Source organism: Antennarius striatus, chromosome 10, assembly GCF_040054535.1.
Source record: "Antennarius striatus isolate MH-2024 chromosome 10, ASM4005453v1, whole genome shotgun sequence".
In the NCBI taxonomy this organism is placed as follows: Eukaryota; Metazoa; Chordata; class Actinopteri; order Lophiiformes; family Antennariidae; genus Antennarius; species Antennarius striatus.
Genome location: NC_090785.1, coordinates 15138198 through 15164215, shown reverse-complemented (window position 1 = coordinate 15164215; position 26018 = coordinate 15138198). Strand labels below are relative to the sequence as shown.

General features: G+C 42.3%; 1 protein-coding gene across 3 annotated transcripts; it reads left to right on the top strand.

Moving 5' to 3' along the window:
• The first annotated feature begins 532 nt into the window (after window positions 1–532).
• n4bp3 (NEDD4 binding protein 3) lies at window positions 533–25552 on the top strand. Of its 3 annotated transcripts, none has more exons than XR_011037177.1 (11): window positions 533–698; window positions 18047–18327; window positions 18459–18630; window positions 19219–19422; window positions 19680–19801; window positions 19926–20121; window positions 20191–20283; window positions 20369–20620; window positions 20737–20995; window positions 21321–22299; window positions 24006–25552. XR_011037177.1 is itself a non-coding variant. In XM_068325359.1 (10 exons), the coding sequence occupies exons 2-10, from the start codon at window positions 18080–18082 to the stop codon at window positions 21680–21682; spliced, it is 1908 nt and encodes a 635-aa protein (XP_068181460.1). In that variant the 5' UTR covers window positions 533–698; window positions 18047–18079; the 3' UTR covers window positions 21683–23942. The 3 variants fall into 3 exon arrangements, 1 of the variants encoding a protein (XP_068181460.1); XR_011037176.1 differs by having other exon boundaries at window positions 23964–25552; XM_068325359.1 differs by lacking the exon at window positions 24006–25552 and having other exon boundaries at window positions 21321–23942.
• The last annotated feature ends 466 nt before the right edge of the window (window positions 25553–26018 follow it).

The following is a 26018-nucleotide window of genomic DNA, read 5'->3' as shown; positions in this document are numbered from 1 at the left end:
ACAGTTAAAGCTCAGTGCACTCCTCAGTCAGATACCTGGAGTTAACGTGAAACCTGTTGATACTCAACCAACGTGCCAGGTTTTGTTTATATCATGGACAATCTAGATGACATTCTTGTGGCACAATCATAAAGCAGCTGTTCCATTTTGGCAGATATCACTTTCTCCAAATAAATTGAGAGTTTTTAATGGATGTGTGTTTATCTAATAATGGAGGCAGTAACATGATCAATTATATTTATCTAAAAAGAAAAGAAAAGAAGAGAAAAGAAAAGAAAAGAAAAGAAAAGAAAAGAAAAGAAAAGAAAAGAAAAGAAAAGAAAAGAAAAGAAAAGAAAAAGATCTTAGATTCAGGACCACTCAAAAATCATTCAAGCGTGGGCGCAAACTACTTCCCATCATGAGCCGCACTTCCACGTCTGCTCGCCAGAGGGCGGTATTTCGCCACAAAACTTAAAGGGGGTCAGTCCCGTTACAGCGGGACGGGAACATGACTCCACGCCTGTCGTGTTTTCCTCACTTTGCCGTTCAAACCTCGGAGAGGGAAAGCAGACACTCACAGTCTGTGCTCCTCTGTCTGTTGCTGCGCACCGCGTTCTGGAAAACCTCCCACGGAGCCACGTTTGTGTCATTATATAATCACCGAAAGACAAAACTGCAGTAGAGCCGTTCCAGAGATGTCCTGCGTGCAGAACATGGTGAGATCCAAAGCTTTCCGTTCGTTTTGTTCCGTCCGTTCACCCTGCACATGCTGCAGGGATGTTGGTGTTAGAGGTCTGGTGCTTTTATTATGGTGTGGTGAAAAGTTTCTGTCGGCATGAAACAACATGAGGACATGTTTAACTGTGCAGATTTAAATAAACTACTGACACGGCTGTTATCAGGTGATCAGGTTCTAGTCCCTAAATCAGGGTTACTCCTTCCGATGTGTTTTCACCTTTTATGTGTGTGTGTGTGTGTGTGTGTGTGTGTGTGTGTGTGTGTGTGTGTGTGTGTGTGTGTGTGTGTGTGTGTGTGTGTGACCTGATGGAGGAAAACTGCCATTTATTTTGTGCCACTTGTCAGACATGGTGGTCTCCTTCACTGAATGTCTGTAAATGTTTGAGTTGAAACTCACACTCTGGGGTTTCTTCTGACGCTCACAAGTTTAGGGACAAAAGCTGTTAAAGTGTGTGTGTGTGTGTGTGTGTGTGTGTGTGTGTGTGTGTGTGTGTGTGTGTGTGTGTGTGTGTGTGTGTGTGTGTGTGTGTGTGTGTGTGTGTGTGTGTGGGTGGAGGGCCTTGGGGACTGCCTGGTTGTTGTCGTGGAGACCAGAGGCCACAGGTGACCTCTGACCTGAGGGCTCATGGTGCGTTGCAGGAAGAGTCCTTTCAGCGCGGCAGTAACGGGTGCGTGCTGACGCAGTTGAAGGGCTGCATCGACAATAAAGAGAATAGAGGTGCGAGTTGTTGTTGGAGACGCTTGTGGTAACCATTCCTCTGACTTTGACGTGGAGAATTATAGGAGAATTCAAAGAGGTGATAGCAGAGAGTGAGTGTGTGTGACTGAAAGCTGCGTGCCAATCACGGAGACAGCTTAAGTATTGTTTGGGGTTAAAGTCACCACACAAAAATGTGTCTCTCTGCCTCCTCCAGCTCTTCACTTTATGATGCAGAGGTGACTGAGAGCTGAGAGTGAGACACAAGGTGTTGCCGTCAGTAGACTTCAGACCAGGGCTTTGAACCAGAATTTTTTGCCAATTTGTTCGTTCCGAACAGAAACGGAAATATAACGTTTCCAGTTTTGCGTTCCACCCATAGACTGACGTTTCTGAACCGGTTAATAACGTTCCTTGTAAATATAAATATGTAGGTGCCGTATTTTGCGCACCCTAAGACGCGCATAAAAGCCTTTCAAATTTCTCAAAAATTAACGCTGCGTCTTTTAACATTAAGCGTCTTATTTGTACACTGAGTTCCAAAATCTGTAAAAATGTTTTTGTGTGACTTTAGTCAGCGCTCCGACAGCTCGGCCATTGTCCGCTGACATAAGACGTATTACGTCACTACGTACGCCGGCAGCGATGGACCAATTAGAGAACATGACGCGAGGCTACGTGCGGCACACCTCCGGTAGGTACCGGTGTAGGGTATATGCCGGTACTGTACCGCAGGTATGCTGTTAACCACATTTTGTTTGGCTGAAGACCCCCGACAATGGTGTCAGCGAAGAGACATGCTTACGACGCAACATGTAAACTCCAGGCTATCAGTTCCGGTTGTTCCGGTTCACGTAAAGTGGGTGTTGGTGGCTTTTTTCACACTTTGCCATCATCCTGGAGAATTAACGAAAGAACTCCAACTGCTGGACATCGGTGTAAACAGAGCCTTTAAAGTTAAGCTGAGTGCATCGTGGAGCGATGGATGACGGTGAACACACGTTTACGTTTACTGGAGGCAGTGCCGAGCGAGTTACACCCCCACAATATGTGGTGGATTGCGGATCCTGGACTAACGTGTCTGTTTCAACTTTTGTCCGATGTTTCGCTAAAGCTGGCATCTTTACCGGACAGACACCCTGAAACTAGACGGTCAGCGATAGTGAAATTACTGAGATATTCAATGGAGACCGAAGATAAGGACTTTGAAGGATTTAGCACAGATTTATCAAAAAATAAAGAAATAAAAACATATTTAAAAAATAATGTCGGTGTATTTTTTAAAATTTAAATACGTAGTACAACACAGTCCAACCACAGTCAGCTTTTTGCTTCCGTTAGCAAGCATGCACCGAACAATAAGGTGTTAAATTGGCAACTAAAGCAATTAGTTTATATACTGTAGACTATAATTATAGAAATATCCCTACCCTACAGTAAACAGTACCACAGCACTACACCTCTGCTTTATGACAGTTATATCACTGTAGTTAAGGCTTATGCCTCCTACTTAGACACTACATGAAGTAAGACAAGAATAACTTCCACCATGTCATTTATTCCTGAAGAACAGATCTTCATTGTGCTTCTCCCATAGCTCAATATTGCTACTAAGCGCTGGCAGTACGGGGACACAGTGCTCTGAAAATGACTGCAGCCAATGAGTTCATGTCTAAATCATACATTTTTAAGATTGACACACTGCAGTGTTTACCTGTTAGGAATAAATAGTGACTGGGAGACTGCCCTTTTCCTAACTGCTGCTGATAGCCGCTACTTCTCTCCGCTCTCATCCCGCGTCCAGTGAATGACAGGAAGGGAAACATGCGATCAAATATTTTTTTCAAGAACGAAAAAAACCCTGGTATTAACCGGTTTACAATTATTTTCTGATCCGATTCTGTTCCGGAACATTAAAAAATATAATGTTTTCGGTTTTGTTTTCGTTCCTGCCAAAATACCAAAAGTTTCCGGTTTTCGTTTTCGTTCCATGAACGGTTCAAAGCCCTGCTTCAGACAAACCACTCTGCATGGGCAGTGTGGACGTTATGCCAAATCCAGATTATCTTCAAGATTAACGGTTTAATTGTCAGTTCACACAAATTGTCACACTTACTCAATGACCTCAGTGTTGCTCCATGAGGATGTGTTTTCTTTGTGAGGATGTGTTAGGTCTGGATCACCCAAAGAAATCAAGATTACTAGAGGATTAGTGGACAAGTAGGCCACCTCCTGCCCGTAGGGCCGCACGTCAGGATTCTTTTTTTGCTTCTGTGATTTGGATGCTTTATTCATGATAATAAAGTGCATGATAATTTGAAGCGGTTAAGCTGCTAATTCCATGCCAGATGTGTTTTTCTATTCTTCTCTGCGAGTTTATTATTTTCACATGATCAGCATTACTATAGCTGATCTAGTGTTTAATGATGCGTGGCTTTGTCAGTGCCATAGAGCTGCAGATGCTTCCCCTCTTCAAAGAGTACCCATTTACTGTAAATGCTTAACAAAATGCTATTATGTAACATATAAAAACCGCATTTTTACCACAAAAATAAGGTTTTTGTAGTAAAATTTAAAAAATCAATAATAATACCAATGAACAGCTGTTCCTTAAAACAGTGAAATTTTTTCGAAGCCTGAAGTTCAAATTATTTTTAGCCTGTTAGCACAATCTACCTCTTCGCTGCTCTTCCCACAACAGCAGGCAGTTGTTGTAGCACTGTCATTCAGCTGTCTGAATTTCTAGAGACACTCCTTGGTGTGTGTGTGTGTGTGTGTGTGTGTGTTTGTGTGTGTGTGTGTGTGTGTGTGTGTGTGTGTGTGTGTGTGTGTGTGTGTGTGTGTGTGTGTGTGTGTGCGTGCGCGTGTGTGTGTGTGTGTGTGTGTGTGTGTGTGTGTGTGTGTGTGTGTGTGTCTTCAAGGCTCTGGCAGCTGATGAAACAGTACGTCTGCTGAACAGTCAAATGTTTACTGACCATTTGCTTGTTTGCTTCGTGTTGTCCAACCTCAGGAGAGGAACAGATCAACTCCTCTGTTTCCACAGAATGATTTAGGTTCAGTTCAGATGTAAAGCTTAAAGCAGGATGAAACGCTTAGCCCTCTCAGGGCCCCACTCGTCCAATATCCTTGTTAGCACTGTGAAATACACAACTAAATGTTGGTTTTTCCCGTGTTACATTTAAGTGCACAGCAGGTCGGTCAGGCGTGTGATGGCCTACCAGATGGTGCAGCAGGGAGAGCATGGTCATAATGGCTCTGAGGTGGTTGGTGGAGATTTCCCCTCGGGCCACCAGCTAATCAAACACTAATCAGCCCAATCCCCCCTTTCAGTCCTCTTTCCTTCTGCTTCTCCCTTGTTTTCTGGCCATTTGCTGCTAATCAAGGAGGATGTGGGCTTAGGCAATTGGTCTGTTCTGTCTCTCCTGTCTGCTCTCATCTCATCGACTCTTTATGGATGTGATCATGTCTGGTCGCTCTGAGGAGAAAGTGTGGTCTAAGGTGCAACTCCTCACTCATCCCTCTGCCTATGTCCATCCTGATTCACTCTCTACGCCGTCTGTCGCTGCCATTTAAGCCCATCAGGCTTAATGAACACACTTCAGTGCAGTTTGCCTGGATTTATCTCAAAGGTATTACAGTCAGTGGTGAAACTTTGAATGAACTTTATTGACAGGAGAATCAAAAGAATGTTGACCGATTTAAGTCCATGCTGGAAACTATGTGTTCTAGATGATTCTGCAGATTTGAATGGAAGAAGAGTGTTTTAAACTAGATTTACTCCCTAGATCACATGATCGCATTGCGTTGATTTATTTAGGTTTGGAAAAGCATTGGTTTATCATGTACAAACTGACGTTGACATGTTTACAACTTTAACTGAGGGGCAAAACAAAACACACCCAAGTTAATCATTAACACTAAGTGACAGGTGTCTACTGGCAAAGACTGAACTTTGGATGAATGATGCCATTCCTGATGCCACCACTTGTAATCAAATTGACATCATTATTTGTTGGATAGAAAGACAAGGTATTACTTTTATTTGTCACTTTCTTCAGGATCTAACTCAGGCCAGGTCTGAAATATGGCAACTTCAACAAATCCTTAAAAGAAGGACAATGAATCCAGACAATGATCTAGATCGGCACCACAATATTAATCCTTGGGCCACACCTGATCATTCCTCTTTCCATCAATCAAAACCTCTTGTGTTGTTGCATTAAACACAAGCCTTCAGTAATGTAATATTTAACCATAGTAATCTCTACACTCCCCAGCATATCTAGTGTTGTTAGTGGCTGTGTGGTTGGCTGACCTGCCACCTGAGTGCTGGACAATAGATATGTCCTCATGGGACAAGTAGGACCCCTTGACCTTCAAAGGGGAAAGGTCTGAGAGTGTATGAAGGCAGACAGACCCCATGCTGTGACCATTGTCTTTAAATGTCACTAGCTTAGATGGCTGAAGGAAATAACTGTGAACCCTGGCAGCATCTCGTTTTGGGCCTATTGTCATGTTAAAAAATGTTTTTTTCTTCATGAGTCCCCTGTGGTGTGTTCACATCAGCCGAGCCTTATCAGTACTTTGGTTTTTATTGGTCTGCCGTATCTGCCTGGGAGGAACCCTCACATTCACGTGCCTTCTAAATATAGGTTTAGGTATTAGCAGCAGGGGTTTGGCAGTGTGTGTTGGAATGAATTGTGTACAGAGCACTCAGCCCCTGTCTCTCTTATTTAGTCTGAAGTGTTGTAACATTGCAGAACAAAAGGTCAGAAGTTAAAGTCCTCTGCAAATGGGCATTGTTGTTTATTTATATCAGCATAGAAGTGGCACTCATTGTTGCAGCTACACTGCAGTTCCCTCAGGTCTACTGCTATATTCTGTTTTTTTACGCACTATCAACTTTTGTAAATTTTAAGTTTGCATTCAACCCTTGCTTAATGTGGAGCTGTCATGTAGGTCACAAGGTAATAGAGCGAACAATGGTGAAGGTTCTTATCTTGTATATGTCTTGGTTGTCTTTGTTTTGGAAAACTCATTAGCTTTGTATTTCATAGATGAGAAAATTTACAGCAGGAAGTAACTTATCTTATCTGAGCATAAAAAGTAGAAACTGATGGAAAAAGCTGCAGTGTTGCAAACTGAGGCAACAAAATCGTTATTTTTTTCTAAAACCAAAATAAATGATCATTTCTTTGTCTCTGTTTTCCCTACCACCATTACTGTATTCGGCCACAATTTTTTCTTCTTCTGCAGTTCTAAACTCTTGTGTAGACATCACCAAAGCTGTTTATGTCGATCCACTGGACGTTAAGAAAGTTCTTAAAGATGTTTTGTCTCTTATCCAAGAGACTTCTTCAGTTCTGAATCCACGTCCAGTGGATTGACTTAAACTTTGGATAACCATGACCTGGATAACTGAGAATCTACACAGGCATCTGTGTAGACATCAGCAATCACCAGAACCCTAAACTCCTACAGGGAGAGTCAAATAGATCAACAGCTGGCGTTGCTAACTACCTAGCATCTGGGTAGACTTTCATGATACCAGAGGAAAGGTTTGTTACTATGGTGCTGCTGACTAATGCTGTGACCCAAATCATGTATTTCCATACTGCATAGTGCATTCACACTATTTAGTATGCCAAAATGCAGTGAGCTACCCTGATAACATACACATAACTGGAATGAGGAAGCAATAATCTACATCAAATAATGGAAAGTGTGATCCAAGTACAATTTCAGATAACAAATGGATATTTATAGTCAAATTTCATTGCGGTCTAGTAAGCAGAAGTAGTTGCAGCTTTTATTTCTTGTTAGATCTGTCTCTGTAGACCTTTAAATCCTACTGAGAAGAGTTGAAAGAGAACAAATTCCAGACCTGCAGACACAGACAGCTGAGGTTGTAGTCTGGTCTGTAATGGTATTTCTCAACAGACTAAAGCTGTTCCATGTAATATCTTTGTCTACGGAGCTTAAGCAGGGGAAATGAGTCCAGCCCAGGTAGTCATCTCGTATAGTTGACTGGTCAGACTGGTACTACACTATTCTAAAACAAAAACTTCTGCTCCGTCTGTTTCAGTTTTATACTTTTGTCCACGGATATTCCTGTACTCTGTCTCAACCTTGTCCAACCTCATTGTTTTCACATCCATCTGCCACCTTTCACCACTCCTCCAGGTTCCCAGATTTTTCTTGTTGCAGCTTCTCCAGGAGTATCTGTGGAATCTGAGACAGGTCATGCCTGTGAGGCCCAGAGGTAATGAGAGGGTTACGACAGCACCTGCCAGAGTGTTAGACTTGGCTGCCTAGCTTTGATCGGGTATGCCTTCCTTTAAATTTTCTTCTGATATTCTTCAAATTGTACTGGGCAAGCACCACAAGACATCAAATTACTGCTCCAGAATAGCTTTGATAGCTTGCCAATGTCTGTGATGTGCACCACTGGTTGTCCAGATGCTTTATTAACTGTGATTCCTGTGTGCCCACCTATCAGTGCCAGCATCTCCTTTACTCCCGTCACCTCTCACATGACAAAGAAACAAGAGTGACGTTGTTTCCTCCTGTTTAAGAAGAGAACAATGACTTTATTCTTCCCCTTCAAATGCAAGTGTCAGTTCAAGTTATGTAACTTGATACGGTGCAGGACACATCCAGTAATCCGGCCTCAGAGGACAGACTTACACTTAGACTATTGTCCAGATGGTCCACATTGACCACCTCCACACACTTTCGTTTTCCACTTGTTCCTCTTTTCTGCTCTGTTACTTCTACTACACTCCTCCACCTTTCTCAGTGTTCATGCTGTCATTCTTATAACCCAAATCCCTCACTGTTGTCTAGTTGTCCACAAGCAAACAAGACACAGTTTTGTTCGGTGAAACTGGCTCTCATGTGACAGTGAATCTGGAATGACCGCCTGAAAGGTGGTTCACATGCATGGCTTTTGTTTCAAGAACTGGGAGAACGAGTCTGACGGCAGTATCCTCTTAGAAGGCTCAAACTATAGGAAAAAGTGGAGAAAGTACCAGGCTGTCTTAGGGGAGCTGGACTAGCGTCGCAGAGGTCAACTTAGAGATTTACCCCAGTTTGACATATTAAACACACAGGCAATGCTCAAGAGATGCCGCTGTCTGTTGGGGAAGCCATCCTCATGCACCAATTAAAATCAGCTTAGTCGAGGCCTGCAGGTCAGTGTTAAGGACCAGGCAGTCCCCTCCCTCCCTCATCTCCCACCTGCCAACACAGCATGACAAACAGGAAGTCTTGCAACGTGCAAATCATTAGCATGAGCATGACGCAGTCAGAGAAATAGAGAGGGCATGGAGTCAGGAGCAGAGAAGTTTCAGGTGAACGAACAGGTAAACACACCGATTTCTTTTCCTACTGCTTTTGGCCTCGTGTTATCAATTAATTTTTTTATAGAAATGTATTTCCTCGATAAGCTTGTGTTAGCACATAAAAGACACAGTCTTTTGTGTGACAATTTAGATTCAAAGTGAAAAAGTCACCTAACCTTGATGCTTAGATAGTCGGATTTATGTATGTTCTGGTAAGCTCAACATATTCAGAACTCCCTCTGATTTAAAGCTGCATTGATGAAGAACAAGTTGAACTGCAGAGAGGAGAGGAAATCAGCCTGATTGTTAATTACTCATGCATGGTCCTTTGAATTGGAATTAGTTAACTTTTTATTAAATCTTCTTTCCAGGGCAAGTGATGTCCTGCTGAGAAGCAACCTCAGCCTCCACATGGTTTCAGTTCATCTAACTATCTATCTATCTATCTATCTATCTATCTATCTATCTATCTATCTATCTATCTATCTATCTATCTATCTATCTATCTATCTATCTATCTATCTATCTATCTATCTATCTATCTATCTATCTATCCTCAAGAGGTTCTTCATTTTGACACAACGATTGATCTCAGCAATACGTTGACTTACTCTGAAGTAGGCTTTTATTTTTCAGGATAGTACTTGACTAAGGATGGACTAGCTAAATACTGGTAAATCCTTTATTCACTTAATCCTTCTAGACTTTTGTGTTTCGTCAGTGAAAAGCACCCATGGTGAGGGATCTTTAGTATTTCATGCTGGTTATTGAACATGGTATAATGGAGCCACGGGGTGCTTAAAGAACAATATGAAGAATTATCTACTCCGATGAACAACTTGATTTCTTCAACAAACCGTCCTTTTATATGTCCATTGTACATATTTTTTTGTTCGTGTCTGAAAGTCTGCTTCATAGTGCTCCAGCTGGGTAGCAAAATTTCATCAGACTGTTTTTATTCATACTGATCTTCTTATTGTATAGTATGACAAGGTCAGAGCTTCACGAGGTCACATTCTCATGTGTCAGTCTTACAATTATTATTGTCAACACTATACAGTGAATTTGTGACTCATGTTGGCTGAACAAGCTGATTTTCATCGGTTCCCAGTGTGCTGTTTTCCAGCACAAACAAATGTACACTCACTTTATTTATGGGGAAACACCACAGGAGTAAAAAGTGCTGATGCTTTCTTGGTTTCAGTGTACCCGAGTGTCAGTGTTTACTACCTGACATGGAGCCTACTCGACTCCTTGTCTGGTCTTACGATGCAGATAAGATCAGAGAAAAACATTTGCTGTTGTGCGATCAGTAGTTTTTTAAAACCATTCTTTTAATTGAGCCTATAATAGGAAGGTTTTTCTGTATTGGCCCATGTCTTGGTGGATTATCAGATGCATAGTTGTGTTTGTATGTCTCATCTGGCAATCACACTTCATTGATGGATGCATACACCTTCACTGCCACAACAAAATGAAATCAGCTCAGGTGTGGATCGGCCTGGGAACCACACTATTTCTATCACTGTAATCAAAGAACACTGACTCTTTCTTGAACTCTCCTAAGAAACAAAGAAGCCACAGAGAGAAAAGGGAAAGTGAGTTTCTTCTCATGTCCCCTCCTTCCTGTAATGAGTTTAATAAGATGCCAGCTCATGTGCTTTTGTCTGTATCAGCTCAATTTAACATTGTATGTCTCCCCTGCTCTGATGATGTCCTAGAATTATCATTCATTAAATGTATGATATTACCAACATAGTTCTCATGGGAAATGAGAGTCTCAGTGCAATAGACTGTGTTGGTTAGGTGGGGGGTTTTTTTTGAATGACCTTTAACATTCAAGTGCCTGTAGCAGAGAAATGGAGGTCCTATGCATCACCCATATCAGTGCTGTATTGGCTTTGAAGGCACATTAATAATTATCCAGTGAGAAATGTGAGGAATGTGTGTTTCACCGCTCTCCCCTTGCATCCTTCACTCTGGACGTCTGAAAGCGGCGGTTGGCAAACACTGAGCAGGCTTAGCGGAGAACAAGTTGAACATAAACCAAACCAGAGAACCTGACCTGGAGTCAAGATTAGGTGAAATGAATAGCATGACATTCTGCTGTTTGTTTTCTCACAAATTCCAATGAGATGACTTGAGAAAGTATTTCTGCGCTATTTTAGCACTTTGTTTCCTTGATGACACCAAGTGAATATCAGAACTCTGAAGGAATCTGAAATATGAAAAACAGTAGCTATTATACAGTGGCTCTATCAAAAATAGCAGGAACTGTGTGTTGTATCTGATAGCCAAACACTGTGCTAAAACATTGTCCAGATATCAACGTAAAATATTGTTTTGAAATAAGTCAAATACCATGACAACAACAATAAAAAAAGAAAGTGGAAAGTACATTATTGTGAGTTGTCCTTTAACATTTGTTCATCAGATGTGAATGATCAGTGATTACAAAGAATACCTACAGTATAGGTAAAAGGATTTTTTCGAACTTGTGTCATCTCAGCTGCATTTTGGTGACAGTTCACTTTCTCTACCCCTCTTCTCTGTTGGGGTTGGTTTGGACCTGATATATTTATATATACTTTGTGTGTGTGTGTGTGTGTGTGTGTGTGTGCGTGTGCGTGTATGCACACACACACACAACCATGGGGCTCTGAACACACACACACACACACACACACACACAGGACTTATTTTCATATTTATTGATCGATTATTATTTTTCATGATGCTGGACAATTGCTCTGTCTATCTGTGTTGATCTGAATCCAGATCAGCTTCAAAATTCTAATAAACCTTTCTTGGATGAAGAGTCATCCCCTCATGTTTTAACTAAAATATAATTAACATTCTTTTGTTGTCATTGAAAAGGAAATAAATATATAATATTGATAAATATCAACAATATCAATGTCAGTTTGCTAACATGTACTGGAAGTTATCAAATTAATTATTTGTTATTTGTCTGGTGAAAACTGAGTTGCATTACATACAATTTGCATGCATTTCAGGGAGCATGTTGTTTGTTTCTCGTTATGTGTGCTTGAAGGGAAGTAACACTGATATTACTAATCCTACACACACACACACACATGGTCAGTAGAAGTTGAACTTCTATGGGCACACTCATCAGTTAAATCCAGATCAATAGGGTTTCATGACACACCAGTGCAACCAGTCTCCCCAAGTAATCCCAACAATACTACTGTAGTCGGAGCCAATAAATGAATTCTGTGCAGAAATACAATATTTTAAAGTCAGCATGTGCAGTAAAAAGCCAAGCCATGCAGTCTGCACAAACCACCATTAATAAGCTAACGGTTCCAAAGACAGGAAAGCCTCCTCAGTCGGTTTGCCTCAGAACTGCCTCGAGTCTTGACAGCTCATTTGGTGGAGTGAGTTTAGGTTGGAGCCAGATAGAATGAATAAATGAAACTTTGAAGCAGAGTTATAGGACTTATAAAAAAACGAAACATGGCAGAACAACAGATGTTCAAAGAAACCAACTTTCATTTATTTGTTGAAAATTTATGGTTTTCTCTTCTGGGTCAGGAATTATGAAGGCGGCTGTGGAAATTATTAATGAAAGTGCGACTGCATGTAATGTTTAAGTTTAGAAGGCTCATTTCAGAATTGAGAGTTTATGGAGCTATTTCTTGTTTAACATAGATTAGGCTCAGATAGTGAGACAGATGACAGATATTGCAAAATTCCCTGTGGAATGATTTTGTTTTCAATGTTATGTAAATTGACCAGACAGTCTATTGATCCTTTCCCCCATTCGGCCAGTACATAAACCTTCAGATTAATGAAATAAACTGTTTATCCAATTAAATTCTTGACACCTAAAAACATAATGCTCTTTACAAATTACATTTAAATTGCTTAAAAATTTTTTTTTAATTTTTTATTAGCAATTCTGAATATGGCACATTGCAGACAATAGCATTTATTTGGGTTATGACTGTCTTGCAGTCCTGTCATAAACACCTTTTTCAAAGTAATGACCGGGGTTGTGCCATTTCCGTGCTGAGGCTGAGACGATCCACCAGACAAGTCACCAATCTGGGGAATGCATATGATTCCACAAAAGTACAGTATGTCTAAATCCAATATGAGGACAAAATGCTATCCATATCAACTGCTTCAGAGATCCTTCTAATGCTGTTGTCTTCGTCATCTGAATAAAATTTCTGTCTTTTCATCAGTCTCAGTTCTCAATGGTGCCCTGTGTGCCACCGTGACCAACTATGACCTGTTGACCTCTGCAGAGACACGAGAATTTGTCATCAAAGAGGACAGTGTGAGATGAACAGTTTTACTACCATCACATCTAACTGATAAAGAGTTAATTTCATGTTTGACAGAGACTTTTTTTTTTCTCGATGGTCATAAAGTGAAACACGATCTTCTTTGTGAAGTTCTTTTATTCAAAAAACAGACTACGACAACCTCAAAGCAGCTTAAACATGAGACATCTGACCAAAGTTTCCACATCTTTGTCCATCAGATTCAGTAACACACACAGACAGACCTCCTTCAGACAGAAGAAGAAACACTTCATATTATGACCCCTCGTTTGGATGCCTCAGCTGCCGTGGATGGCTTCAGGGGCCATGAAGGGAGCAGTGGGAGCACTGGTTGTCTCACATCCATAATGAACTCCGTGTTCATAATTAGAGGCTGATGCAGAGCAAGTACTATGCTGTCATGCCCAACAGCAAGAGGCACTCATTAATTAGATACTAGCATATACAGTAGGAATCTATCAGTGCATGGAGCGCTGCTGTGCTTCAGGATGCTAGTCAGGTTCAATCAGAGCTCACCTGCTTCTGAAAGAGTTCAGACGGATGACAACTGATTTTACATGAATTCAATGTGGTGCCTTTTGTGTTATTATTGGGGATAATTGATGATAGCCTTGGTTTTATTAAATACATCGAGGAAGAAACATGTTTTTAAATATGTTTATGCAAATGCAATATTGCAGTTGATGGTGGGAACACACAAACTTGAAATTATTCATGAATCAATATTTTAAAGTCACTTTTGCGGCCTCGCCAACATTGAACATGACAATGTCCATGTTTCTCAAGGCAGTTTTCTGTTTTAAACAATATTTAATAATGCTTAGTATATTGCAAGCTTCAACTGAAAACATTAGTATGTAATAATTATGACTGGGAACACTTTTCTTACAGACGGAGCAGCTGAACGGTTTCTCTACTGTATGAAGTCTCATGTACATTTTCTATCTCTTCTGTGCCATTATGCTTTTTTTGTAGGGCTGGTTCAAATGTAGAAGAAGCTTCTGTCAAACTGTCATAGCTTCCTATAATGGCTCTGCCTGTTGATCCCTGAAGACTCTCATACAGAGGGCTTACAGGCTGTCAGAGTAGGAGTTAAATATAATGCCACCATCCTCTCTAAAATAGAGTAAATAAGCCAGTGGCTGATTTGGTAATCATTCATCTGTGTTTCACACAGCTAACAGCTGTGAAAACTAGCAAGCAGCTTTGATAGAGCTTATATAATGCAGCAGAGTGTGTGCTGTGTGGGAGTTTTAGATGTAACCTGCAAAGTTACCCCACAAACATAACAAACTTTGATCATGGAGCAAGAGAGAGAAAGCACCGAGGGAAGAGGGCAGAGGATCTGGAGCTTGTGAGCCATGCTCATATTTTTTTGGGGGTTGCTTTCGAGTGACCCGTGCTAACACAAGTGCGAGTGAGCATCCGTAGGAGGGAGTGTTTTATGCATCAAAAGCCGACGAGCCCAAGCTTGTATTCTGAAAAGCATCTTTGGAATTTGGCTACCCATCCTTCTCTGCTCTGTCTCAGTCCCGGCGCTGACCTGTGAGTCTCTTGAGTTTGAGATGTCCTTTCGACATGTTCTCCAGAAAGGGTTTGGCTTTCTCTCCACAGACGCCCAATTTTAAGGGTGTACTTGAAGCCCTCCTGTTGAAGGCTTTGCTTCTTAGTGATTACAGTGTAATGCCAGTGGGATTTTCTAGAATACCAGTCTGAGAACAGTCTAGCCAATCCCCTCACAGCAGCAGTATTTTACTATTGACACCACTTTCAATTTGCAAATTGCAGTTTAAGCCCTTCCGTTTCAACTGGAGACGGGCGCATCGGATGCAGGTTCAAGTATTCACTTTCAGAAGGATGAACAGGGACTTTGATGCACTGATGTTAAACATTTGAAGGTTTCATCAGAGTCAGCAGCGTTAAAAAAAAAGCTTGTCACTGCTTTGAGAAAAGCATAAATCAAGAACAGAACACTTTTCAATTAGACCATAGCTGTTCAAGGCTTGTAGGAAGCACTGCTTTAATCTGTGTGTTAGTGTGTGCGTGTGTGTGTGTCTGTGTGTGCGTGCGTGTGTTTGTGTGTGTTCAGAGCCCCATGGTTAGTTGAGACTGGGCTGTAAATTTTGCCGTGTCTCCTGGTTCAGTTGGACCCATAAACTAGAGTGCAATTATGGAATACAACTGGATGCAAGATTTCTCCTGTCCTGCAAGATTTGTGGTCACAGCCTAAAAGGATTTTTTCCCTTCTATTTGCCCAAAAGGAATTTCTTTGCCTCACCGACCCTTGGCCTCAGTTTCCCGTCAAGCATCGATTGGTCTCTTGTGTCTCTGGTAGATGCAGAACACAAACTGAGTAAAATACCATACCTAAAAACACGTCAGACATTGGCTGGTGGCCATTAGGTTTGTTGCGCTCATGACTTATTCATACGGTGTCAGACACACACAGCGAGCGTGACCCGCATTGACTCATATCCATCATGTCTTACTCTGACCAGAAACACAGTAAGACTTGCTGGAATGGCCCACAAACGTTCGAGTTGACACAGTGCCACTTTTTACATGATTACATTCATCACAATTAGTCATCTCTCCTCAGAGGTCAGTTTTATTATAACTGGAGAAGAGATGGATTCTTTGGTGGAAAGTTTTACATGTGGAGAAACAGTATCTAATGAATATAAACATGAGCAGCCTGGGCTGCATTGATCTCAGCCTGGCAGAGAGCGCTGAGTAGAGTGGGCTGGAACTGCTTTTGCATCGCTCTTTCTGCCTATTTTAACCATCTGCATAATTGTTATAACTGTTGGGGCCAGCAGTGCAAACCACTTGATAAATGGATAAATGTGGATTGTATTTCTTGGCAAGAGGAGATGCCACTGTGGGTGTCTGTCCTTCTCATGCATTGTGTATCTAAATATCTGCATCTACTGTATACACACACGCACGCATGCACACACACACACACACACACACACACACACACACACACACACACACACACACACACACACACACACACATGCCCTGAGGTGGTGCAGGTAATCGGTCCATGTTTTCCCATCGTTTTCAATAGTAAACTATGCAGGAACCAGTAGGACTAGGTTTGAAAGTTCAACTTCTTGATGTGTTTAAAGACACTACAAAATCTGACACTTGGATCCTGTCTACTACAAAGATGATCAAGTACACATAATATTTTGGCAGAATTCACTTTTACATGTTGATGAACTTTCAGTTTGGATTTTGAAGTGTAGTGATTGTTGCTATGCATTTTTTTAAATATTAGATATCTGAGAATGCATGAGTGAACAAAACAGGAGCCTAACTTTACATGGAACAATTTGTGATTGATTACTTATCTTAACTCTTAGACAAAGCTGTCAGATATTTGTGCCATGAAATTAATCCAATCCAGTAGTGCCTACAATTTAGAATAATTTTCAATTTTTTCAAATTGTATTTCATTTGTATTTATTATATTTTTTCATGCAAGAGGTAAGCACAAAGCAGTTAATCGGCTAAAACTCACCAAATTTCTGGTGTGGCTCTTTAGACTGCACCTATTCTATAATTGTTGTATGAGCATGAAAGAAGAATTCAGCCCGTGCTAAAAGTCAGACTATGGTGTGTTTTATGTTCTCAAGAAGGTTTTATGATTCCCAAGGATGTTGGTGCAAGAAGAGAGAGGTCAAAGGGGTGAAATCAATAGTGATCCTTAATGAGGTTGTTGGAAAAGAAGCAAAGGAGGGGGACATGTGGGTGATTTGACAGATTGTTAGGGAGGTGGCAGAATGAAGATTTGCTGCATAGAGCTGAAGAGGCTCATTCTGTAGATGACAAAACAATAGTGCCGTTTAGGTAGGTGTTTGGGTAACTTGGCAACCAGTTTAACTTTGTCAAAATATTCCTCATCAAAATATTCATCATTGTGTTGTTATTTTCTCTGTAAAAGAATGACTGCAAGAAATCTAATCTATCACCAAAAGTTATTATATCTTGTGAAAGTCTGTTCAGGCCATGCAAGACTCATGAAAACACACAATTGGTGTGTTTGAATACACAGGATTTTCATGAGACACAGGAAATTTGCAAGTAAAATAAGCTGCTGTACCACTTTCGTGATGTTTGTTATGATCAAAGTGCTTCTGCCCCATGTTTTTCACTTTATTTAGGAAATGAGTGTTGGTGTAGTAACCTAGTGAGATTACACAGTTACACAACAGGATTGGGATGTGACATATGCTGCCCCGCCTCTTTGAAGAAGCCCATTTCATGCGACCCTGTGGTCAGCTGTTTCATAAAACGTTCATTGTCAGGTTGGATTTCTTCTATGGAAAGGCATAATTTCTTGCTCATTGTTTCCCTCCAGAAGGTTTTCACTGTGCTCACTTTTTCATGTTGTTGTGCAAAGTTGTCCTAGCTGTGCTGTCAGACAGCCGTCTGTCCAGAGACACACTAATGAAACGTCTGTCAGCTCAGACAGTATTCACGTAGAGCACTAAAGGGACAAGAGGTGGAGTTTATCTCCGCATTGCTTTCCTGATTGTTGTGTCAGCTGCATTGTCTCTTTGGTCCAGACTATAATATCTCAACATGTGTCGCACGGTTTGCAATGACATTTTCAACATTTTTGGTCCTCAGAGGATAAAGCATATTGATGACAGAAATCCCCTTTTCATACAACGGAACCATGGGTTTGATGTTTTGTATTTAAAGTGAAATGTTTTTTGTTCACTGAATGGATTACATGTATTCAGAGATCACATGTCCGATGCCAACAACAGTCAAAGCTTTCTGGTGAAGCCTCTCAACGTGTTCTCCGTGGGTTGGCACGAACCTGATCAGGTTCCCAGAGGCTGAATCCTGGGGTCTCAGTGTCGGAATGATGACGCAAAAACTGTTTGAATCACGAGCTTCAACCGGGCTACCACGTTCACTGTCCTCATTTCTACTTTTTCTTATTTCAGAACACTGTACCCCCTCACAGAACCTTGTAACCAATGGCAACCTCAGTCCAGACTCTGCCTCTGACCCGTGGCCCTAACAAAAACTTCCGTAACCCTTTCCCAGCTCCGCCCATCTCCTTGCGCTGTGGCATGGGAAGCGTAGGGAGTCTGGTGGAGAGGCCAGATGTGTCTCCAACTAAAGGCAACCGTGCAGAGGCCCAGGTGAGACCCAAACAGACCAACGGACTCCTCAAAAAGAGCTTCGCACAAAGAGAGCTACTCAACTACCTCAACATCACCAGGTGAGTGCAGCTGTAAAGACACAGATGCTTTAATGCAATATTTCTTCTGCTGCACTTTTGAAGGCAACCACACTACATAGTACAAAATGTGACAGGACTTGACTTCCGTGATCTTTTGTGCCACCAAACAGGAAAGACTCAAAAGCAAACCCAAGCAGTGAAGCCAAAAAGGATATTATTTCCGGCCTCAGCTCTGCCAGTGTCCAGCAGGAGGACAATTTATTCACAAAAGTCTACCATAAAGATGGCACTGAAATTGATTTGACAAAGAACTCCTTGCCCAGTGGGAGCAAATATGAAAAAGTAAGTATTCCTTAAAACACTCTAAGGAGGTTAATTCCTTAATTTAAGTTAGTTAGTTGTTTTTTTGGAGGATTAAAGCCATTGAGTTAAAAGCAACATATTTCTATGAGGTGATTAAACAAGTCAGTGTACTGAGTAAGAGTACTGACATATGCAGATGAATGATGCTTCTATTCAGTTCTGTCTATAACTGATGTACAGTCAGTGACTAACTGCTGTAGCAGCATTAAATTGATCAGTCACTTTTATAGATCTCCAGCACTAGGATGTGCCACCCCCACAAGTGTGTTACCAGCATAAATCAGCTTGAAACCTTTTCAAGCTCCCCAGCATAGATTGAAAATCTGCCACTTCTTATGTCCAAAATTTATTGCTGCAATCAAATTTCAACTTTTTGGCCAGAATTGATGAACACTAAGAACACAGAGGGTGTAGCAGTATTGATTTTATAGGAATATTGTTATTCATGTCATAGCTCAGTCCTTTACTATGACTAAGGGTTTTCTCTCCTGTCTTTCTGCTTTATAATATTTTTCATCTTCTCAAAGGTGCCCTGAACTTTGCCAGCTCTCTTTTCTTGTCTTTCAGGCTCGTTTTAGGTCTGCCTTCAAGCCTGTAACCCCCAAAAATTTCAGCTCCATGCAAAATCTCTGTCCCTCTTCGAAGTTGGAGGATGTGGACCTCGGTCTTTCCAATGGGCTGAATAGAGCCTATGGTCCCAAAGCTGTGTCTACCTCATCCTCCTCTTCTTCACCGTCCCGCCAGGGAGGACCAGCGTCTAGTGGTAACAAGGTATAGTGACATTTGGATCAGAATATCTTCAGAACCTCTCACTGACTTCAGGTAACCCCTGTAGAAAGTTGTGGCCAGGGAACATGTAAATTCCATTTTGGCTACAGAATTGAGTCTGCATTCATCATTGCAGACTTAAACAGTACCACCATTTATCTTTTATTATTTTATTCAACTTTAATTTCTGAGTAAAATTGATATTTTTTCAGGATATTGATGTTACCGTGATGATTAACTGCATAATTATGACAATACAGGTCATTTCTGCGGTATGTGGGGTGGGCCAGGAGGACGAAAACCTATCAGACTCAGGCCATAACTCCATGAACAGCCTGCCGCCATACCGGCCTCCTCTCCGCCCACACCTGTCTCACATCAGGTCTGCTGCTGCTTTAATGCCTCCGCCTGATGTTCAAAAACTGTGGATGTAGTTTTTATGACTGTGGCAGCAATGATATTGAAGCAAATTTTATTTTACTACGTGGCCTCTTTTTGTAACATAGTGCATCTATGGGCCACATCAACACCATCGGCTCACTGGATCGGACCACTCTGGGCAAGAAGGCTATAGGCTCAGGGGGTGGGGTCATAGGGGAGGTGCCATGTCGCAGCATGGCCACCCTGAGCCGTCTGGTTCCATATGGAGGGGAGGCCCCACCTCCTTATGATTGGACAATCTCACTGTCTGTTGAAGACGTGGTAAGTACTGGATGGATGGACGGACGGACAAAAGATTAGCAGGAGTTTTAGATGTGTTGTCTTTTCCAGGTTCGGGATCTGGAGGAGCGTCTGGTGGAGAAAGAACATGAACTCAAACAGATGAGAAGAAACTTGGACGAGAGTGAGGGCGCCATCGCTCAGGTGACTGTCATTTTATTATCTTTTATCTTCCATCTCAAATCCACCTGCCTGTTTTTGAAGCTTGTCCTCATTGGTCTTCATGCAGGTGTTTGAGGGGAAACAGCGTCTGTGGGAAAAGGAGGTGGAGGAACTAAAACGGCTCTATGCTGCCAAGCTGCGTCAGGTTTCCCAGCATGCACAGCGTTCACAGCGCAGCCTGCAATTGCAACTGTTCAAAGCCCAGCAGGAGAAGAACCATCTGCAGGAGGAGCTAGATGACCTGAAAAAGGAACGAGACCAGGAGGATAGACCCATAGTAAAGCCAACTAGTCCGACTTTGGAGGAGACGCAGTGGGAGGTAAAGCCTCAAAAGTAGAAAGGAAGGTTCTTAAAAAGTAGTATTTTGAGCAGGCAGGAGACAGCCAGTGGACCAATGTGGTCCTCTTGAGAACCTCTTATCATTCTGTCTCCCAGGTTTGCCAAAAGTCCGGGGAAATCTCCTTGTTGAAGCAGCAGTTGAGGGACTCTCAATCAGAGGTGACCCAGAAGCTGAGTGAGCTCTTCCAGCTGAAGACACAGCTCAGGGAGACACGCACAGATTTGCGGAACAAGGAGGGCCAGATAGAAGCCCTGAAGCTCATCCTGCAGGGGTCACAACGCCGCAGATGCCCCTCTCAGATGGCACAGGAGGAAGGAAAAGGTGCTGAAGAAGGTCCTTCAGCTGGGGCAGCAGGTAGGTTCCTGTGTCTGTTGCTGTGTTTTCGTATCATCACTGCCAATGTTTCTATACTTCTGTTATGCTGAGGCACTGAAAACACAAAGGAGTTGGCGGTGATACAGGAACTTTTTAGGTTTGTCTAAAAGGGAAACAAGTGCTTCTGAAAACGCTGGCATTTCGACCGGGTTTTGTAAATACTGTCACGTACAAAGGCGTTCTGAACAGTTTACGCTTTCAAAAAAAAAGCTGATTATGAAAGGAAATCTTACCATGACCTCCAACATCCCCCCTATGGCTCTGATCGACTGTCATTGAATCTATGTGAACCTCCTCATTGCAGGAGGATGTGGGGCTTCTACAGAGGAGCGTCTGCGTGCAGAACTCCTGCTGGAGCGTCGCCAGAATGAGGCCCAGACTATGGCTTTCGAGGAAGAGAGGCAGACATGGCAGACGGAAAAAGACAAGGTCATCCGCTACCAGAAAGAGCTGCAGGCCAGCTACCTGGATATGTACCACCACAATGAAGCTCTGGAAAAGGAACTACACCAACTGAGGCCCAGCAGACAGAGAGGAGGAGGAAGCGGAAGTAGGATACTGGAAAGAGAAGTGCCAGAGCTGAGAAATGAGAGAGCCAGTGAAACAGAGGACAGACCTTCCTCTGGTTTGCCATGGATTGAGAAAATTGAGTCATCAGAAATTTGAATGTTACTTATTTGCAATGCAAACGTTCTTTCCCTGTATAGTTTCTATGAAAACCCACATTCATCAGGAAAATTATAAAAAAGAATTGAAATTAAATAGGAATTTGAAGTGATGAAGTATATCAAATTACAGCATTATTAATTTTCAGTAAAGAAGCTTGCCATAACATTTTGACAGGTCAAAACATCACATGATGTAGAATTTAGAATTTTCTTAATCAAGCGTAGCGTTTAATCTGTTTTGTTTTTCTGGTGGAAATGGGTTTTCATAGGTCCACTACAGTTTATTCTCATGCATCCTTACCCAGTAAAAACGATAACTTCCTCCAGAGAACACTAGTGCTGAGGACGAATGCAGCCAACTCGTCTGTCCTGCTTAAGACTTTTTACAGACCTGTACATGAGTAAATCAGCATGTTTATTTTGATCTCATTTGGCTGCCACCTTCAGGATTTGATTGCTGTATAGTCTTGACAGTGACCAAAGGATACAAAGGGATTTGGTGCAACTAAAAACACTTGAGCACCCGTTCGTTCTGGATTCAGGGTTCACCTGGGCTGATGGGAGAAGCCTGCCTCTCTGGGTTACGTATCAAGGATTAAAGCTATCTGTGCCAAGGTACTAATGCCATTTCTGTGCGATCAAGGAAGCTGTATATACCATTTCAAAGCTGGAAACTTTTTTATTTGGTTTCCAGATCCCTTCATTCGAGATGCATTTTGTACATACTGTATTTGGTTTGACTGGTCTTCTGTCATTGTATTCCAAGCACACTGTTGTCTTAAATGGGATATTTCCACATATTTCACGCTGAAAGCGCTCAGTATAGTAAGATGCTGAACTAGACTCCCCATCCCACTGGTGCAGCTTGTTGCACACCCGACCAATAACCACCAATGCATGACGTAGGTGAAGTTATTTTCTTGTACTGTTTATTATGAATATATATGTATATAAACAGTATTTTCCACACTATAAGGCACACCTAAAAGCTCATAATTTTCTCAGAATCCCGTAGTGCACCTTATAATCCGATGCGCCTTATATATGGAGTGATATTCATATTAATATTGGTCAAAAACATGATCACTGAAAAAAAGCCGGCAGTGTGGCCGGCAGTCATGCCACACTCCGCCACCAGGGGCACCCTCACAACGCACTTGGGCCTACGCCCCCTAACAACGGTAGTCAAGGGGCGTCACCGAAGTCTCACTGACCTGCTGTCTGACCCTGCGGAGGGCACCGGTGCCTGGCTACAATAACGTAGCAAAATATAGGGAATTTTCAACAATTCAATTAATAAAGTTTGACTGACTGACTGATCTCAGTATTTCCCAACCACTGTGGTGCCAGAAATAACCCACTTTAAACTTAATTGGTCTAAAAAAAATGCTATTGTCGAGTGTCAGTTCTGGAATCTAGTGAAGGTTCATTCTATTAGTTTGCGGAAACACTGAAACTGGCCTAAAGACGAATGAAAGAGTGAATGACATTTCAAGAGCAGAGTCACTGCTAGACAAAGGTGTCTGGTGTGCTGGATTGATTTTCAAATGTAGTTGATACCTGACACAACACGATACGGGGGGCAGGGGGGCGCATTTAGGCTTGTGTATTCTGTCTGCAGCCACGTGCTGTGAGATTCACGGCAGTGAGAGACCGATGTTAAAGTCAGTTCTAGGAGTAAAACAGCGTCGCGTTTGCCAGTAAATTAGCAGCCTGACACTAAAAACTAGTTTAAAAAATGGTTTTGGACACACTGTTTTTAATGTCAGGTTTTTTTATATGGCGTATTTTACCAGACAGAGTGCCAAATACGCCACTTTGTCTGGCTCTTACCTCTGTGAACCTCACCACATGTCACTGAGAGCTATAGAAATCTAATTTGAATGTTTTTAGATAATTTTGTACTACAGTATTTTGTAGCACTTTTGTCGGTAAATCTCAGCAGCTAAGGAAAACACCCAAACGTGTTGACTTCTTTCTAAGATGGCAAAGTGATCAAGTGATCAGGTTGCATTGATGAGGCTCAGAATGGCCTCATTGACATAACAACAGGGACCCTTCACAGCTGACTAAAGGTACTCACAGCCGTGAATGCTCTAGCTAGTGGACGGATAGCGCAACTACAGCCACTAGTTTTTTAAATGTATTTCAATTTTTATATTATATGCACCTTATAATCCAGTGCGCTTTATAATGCAGAAAATACTGTGTGTGTGTGTGTGTGTGTGTGTGTGTGTGTGTGTGTGTGTATATATATATATATATATATATATATATAGTATATATATCGCGAGAAATGACTCACTGATCCACACCACCAGGATCTACAGCGACGACATAGGGATGTCATTCAGATTAGACAAATGTGGCCGGATGGTATAAAGAAGAGGCAAGATGATCAGAAATGAAGGGGTTGACCTACCAGGGGGCAGGATAGAAGACATCAAGGACAGCTACAAATACCTTGGAATCCCACAGGCTAATGGCAACCATGAGGAGGCCGCAAGGAAGTCATCCACAGCCAAATACCTCCAGAGAGTAAGGCAAGTCCTGAGAAGTCAGCTGAATGGCAAGAACAAGGTCCAAGTCATCAACATGTATGCACTGCCGGTCATCAGATACCCTGCTGGGATCATAAGCTGGCCAAAGGAGGAGATAGAAGCCACAGATATCAAGACTAGAAAGCTCCTCACCATGCATGGAGGGTTTCACCCCAAGTCCAGCACCCTGAGGCTGTACACTAAGCGGAAAGGGAGGGAGGCCGAGGAGTAGTGAGCATCAGGGCCACTGTCCAGGATGAAACATCAAAAATCCAAGAGTACATCAGGAAGATGGCCCCAACAGATGAACTGCTCAGTGAATGCCTTAGACAGCAGAAACCTGAGGAGGAGGAGACAACATGGAGGGACAAGCCCCTACACGGCATGTACCACCGTCAGATAGCGGAAGTGACTGATATCAAGAAGACCTACCAATGGCTGAATAAAGCTGGACTGACAGACAGCACAGAGGCACTGATCATGGCAGCACAAGAACAGGCCCTAAGTACAAGAGCATTAGAGGCCAATATCTACCACAGTAGATCTGACACAAGGTGCAGGCTATGTAAAGAAGCCCCAGAGTCAGTCCAGCATGTGGTAGCAGGGTGTAAGATGCTCGCCAGCTCAGCATACATGGATAGGCACAACCAAGTAGCTGTGATAGTGTACAGGAACATCTGTACCCAGTATGGACTAGAAGTACCCAAATCCCAATGGGACATACCACCGAAGGTGGTTGAGAACGACAAGGCTAAGATCCTGTGGGACTTCAGCTTCCAGACTGAAAAAACAGCTGCTGGCTAACAAACCGGACATAGTGGTTTTGGACAAAGAGCAGAAGAGAGCAGAGGTGATAGATGTGGTGATTCCAGCTGACGCCAACATCAGGAAGAAGGAACACGAAAAGATTGAGAAGTATCAAGGGTTGAAAGAACAGCTGGAACAGATGTGGAAGGTCAAGGTTAATGTAGTCCCCGTGGTAGTAGGAGCACTTGGGGCAGTGACCCCCGAACTGGAAGAGTGGCTCCAGCAGATTCCTGGAACAACATCTGAAGCCTCAGTCCAGAAGAACGCAGTCCTAGGAACAGCTAAGATACTGCGCAGAATCCTCAGACTCCCAGGCCTCTGGTAAAGGACCCGAGCTTGAGGATGACACACAGATACCACCCCACAAGGGTGAGAGAGACATTTATATACAGTATATATAATTTAAAAAGCCAGCTCTCAATCACCCTTACAGCATACTGTGACTCTTGTCTGTTTACTGGAATTACACCTGTGATTTAAGTTGAACATTTATGAAGTGGTAAATAAAAATTTTTAATGTTGATGCTTGCCTCAGACATTTTCTGTATGATCATAATCTTTTTTTCATTGTCTGTAGTAAACCCATAAGAAATGACCTGTCAAAACGTGTGAGATGTAACTGATGGCACTTACACCTCTGCTCAGCCTGAGCTGGCTTCAGATCTTAGCTGAGCCTGCCAATAAAACCAAATGACAGGAGCTTTCTGACAGACTGACCAAAGCGCCAGCGGCTTTTGGGACTAATGTGGCTTTTTCAAGGTTTAGCCTTGAATCTTTATCTCACCCAGGCCCTCCCTGCACAGCACTGCCACTCCTCACATACCATCCTTCACAGCGCAGATGGCAGAGGTGGAAGGTCAGCTGAGACGGAAACATAGCGGGATCTGTTAGCACAAAAAAATTAGTACTTCTATGGAAACCATGAAATGCACCAACTATTACAGACTGCCAAAAAGATTTTGGCAGTGATGGAGGCCATCACTTGAC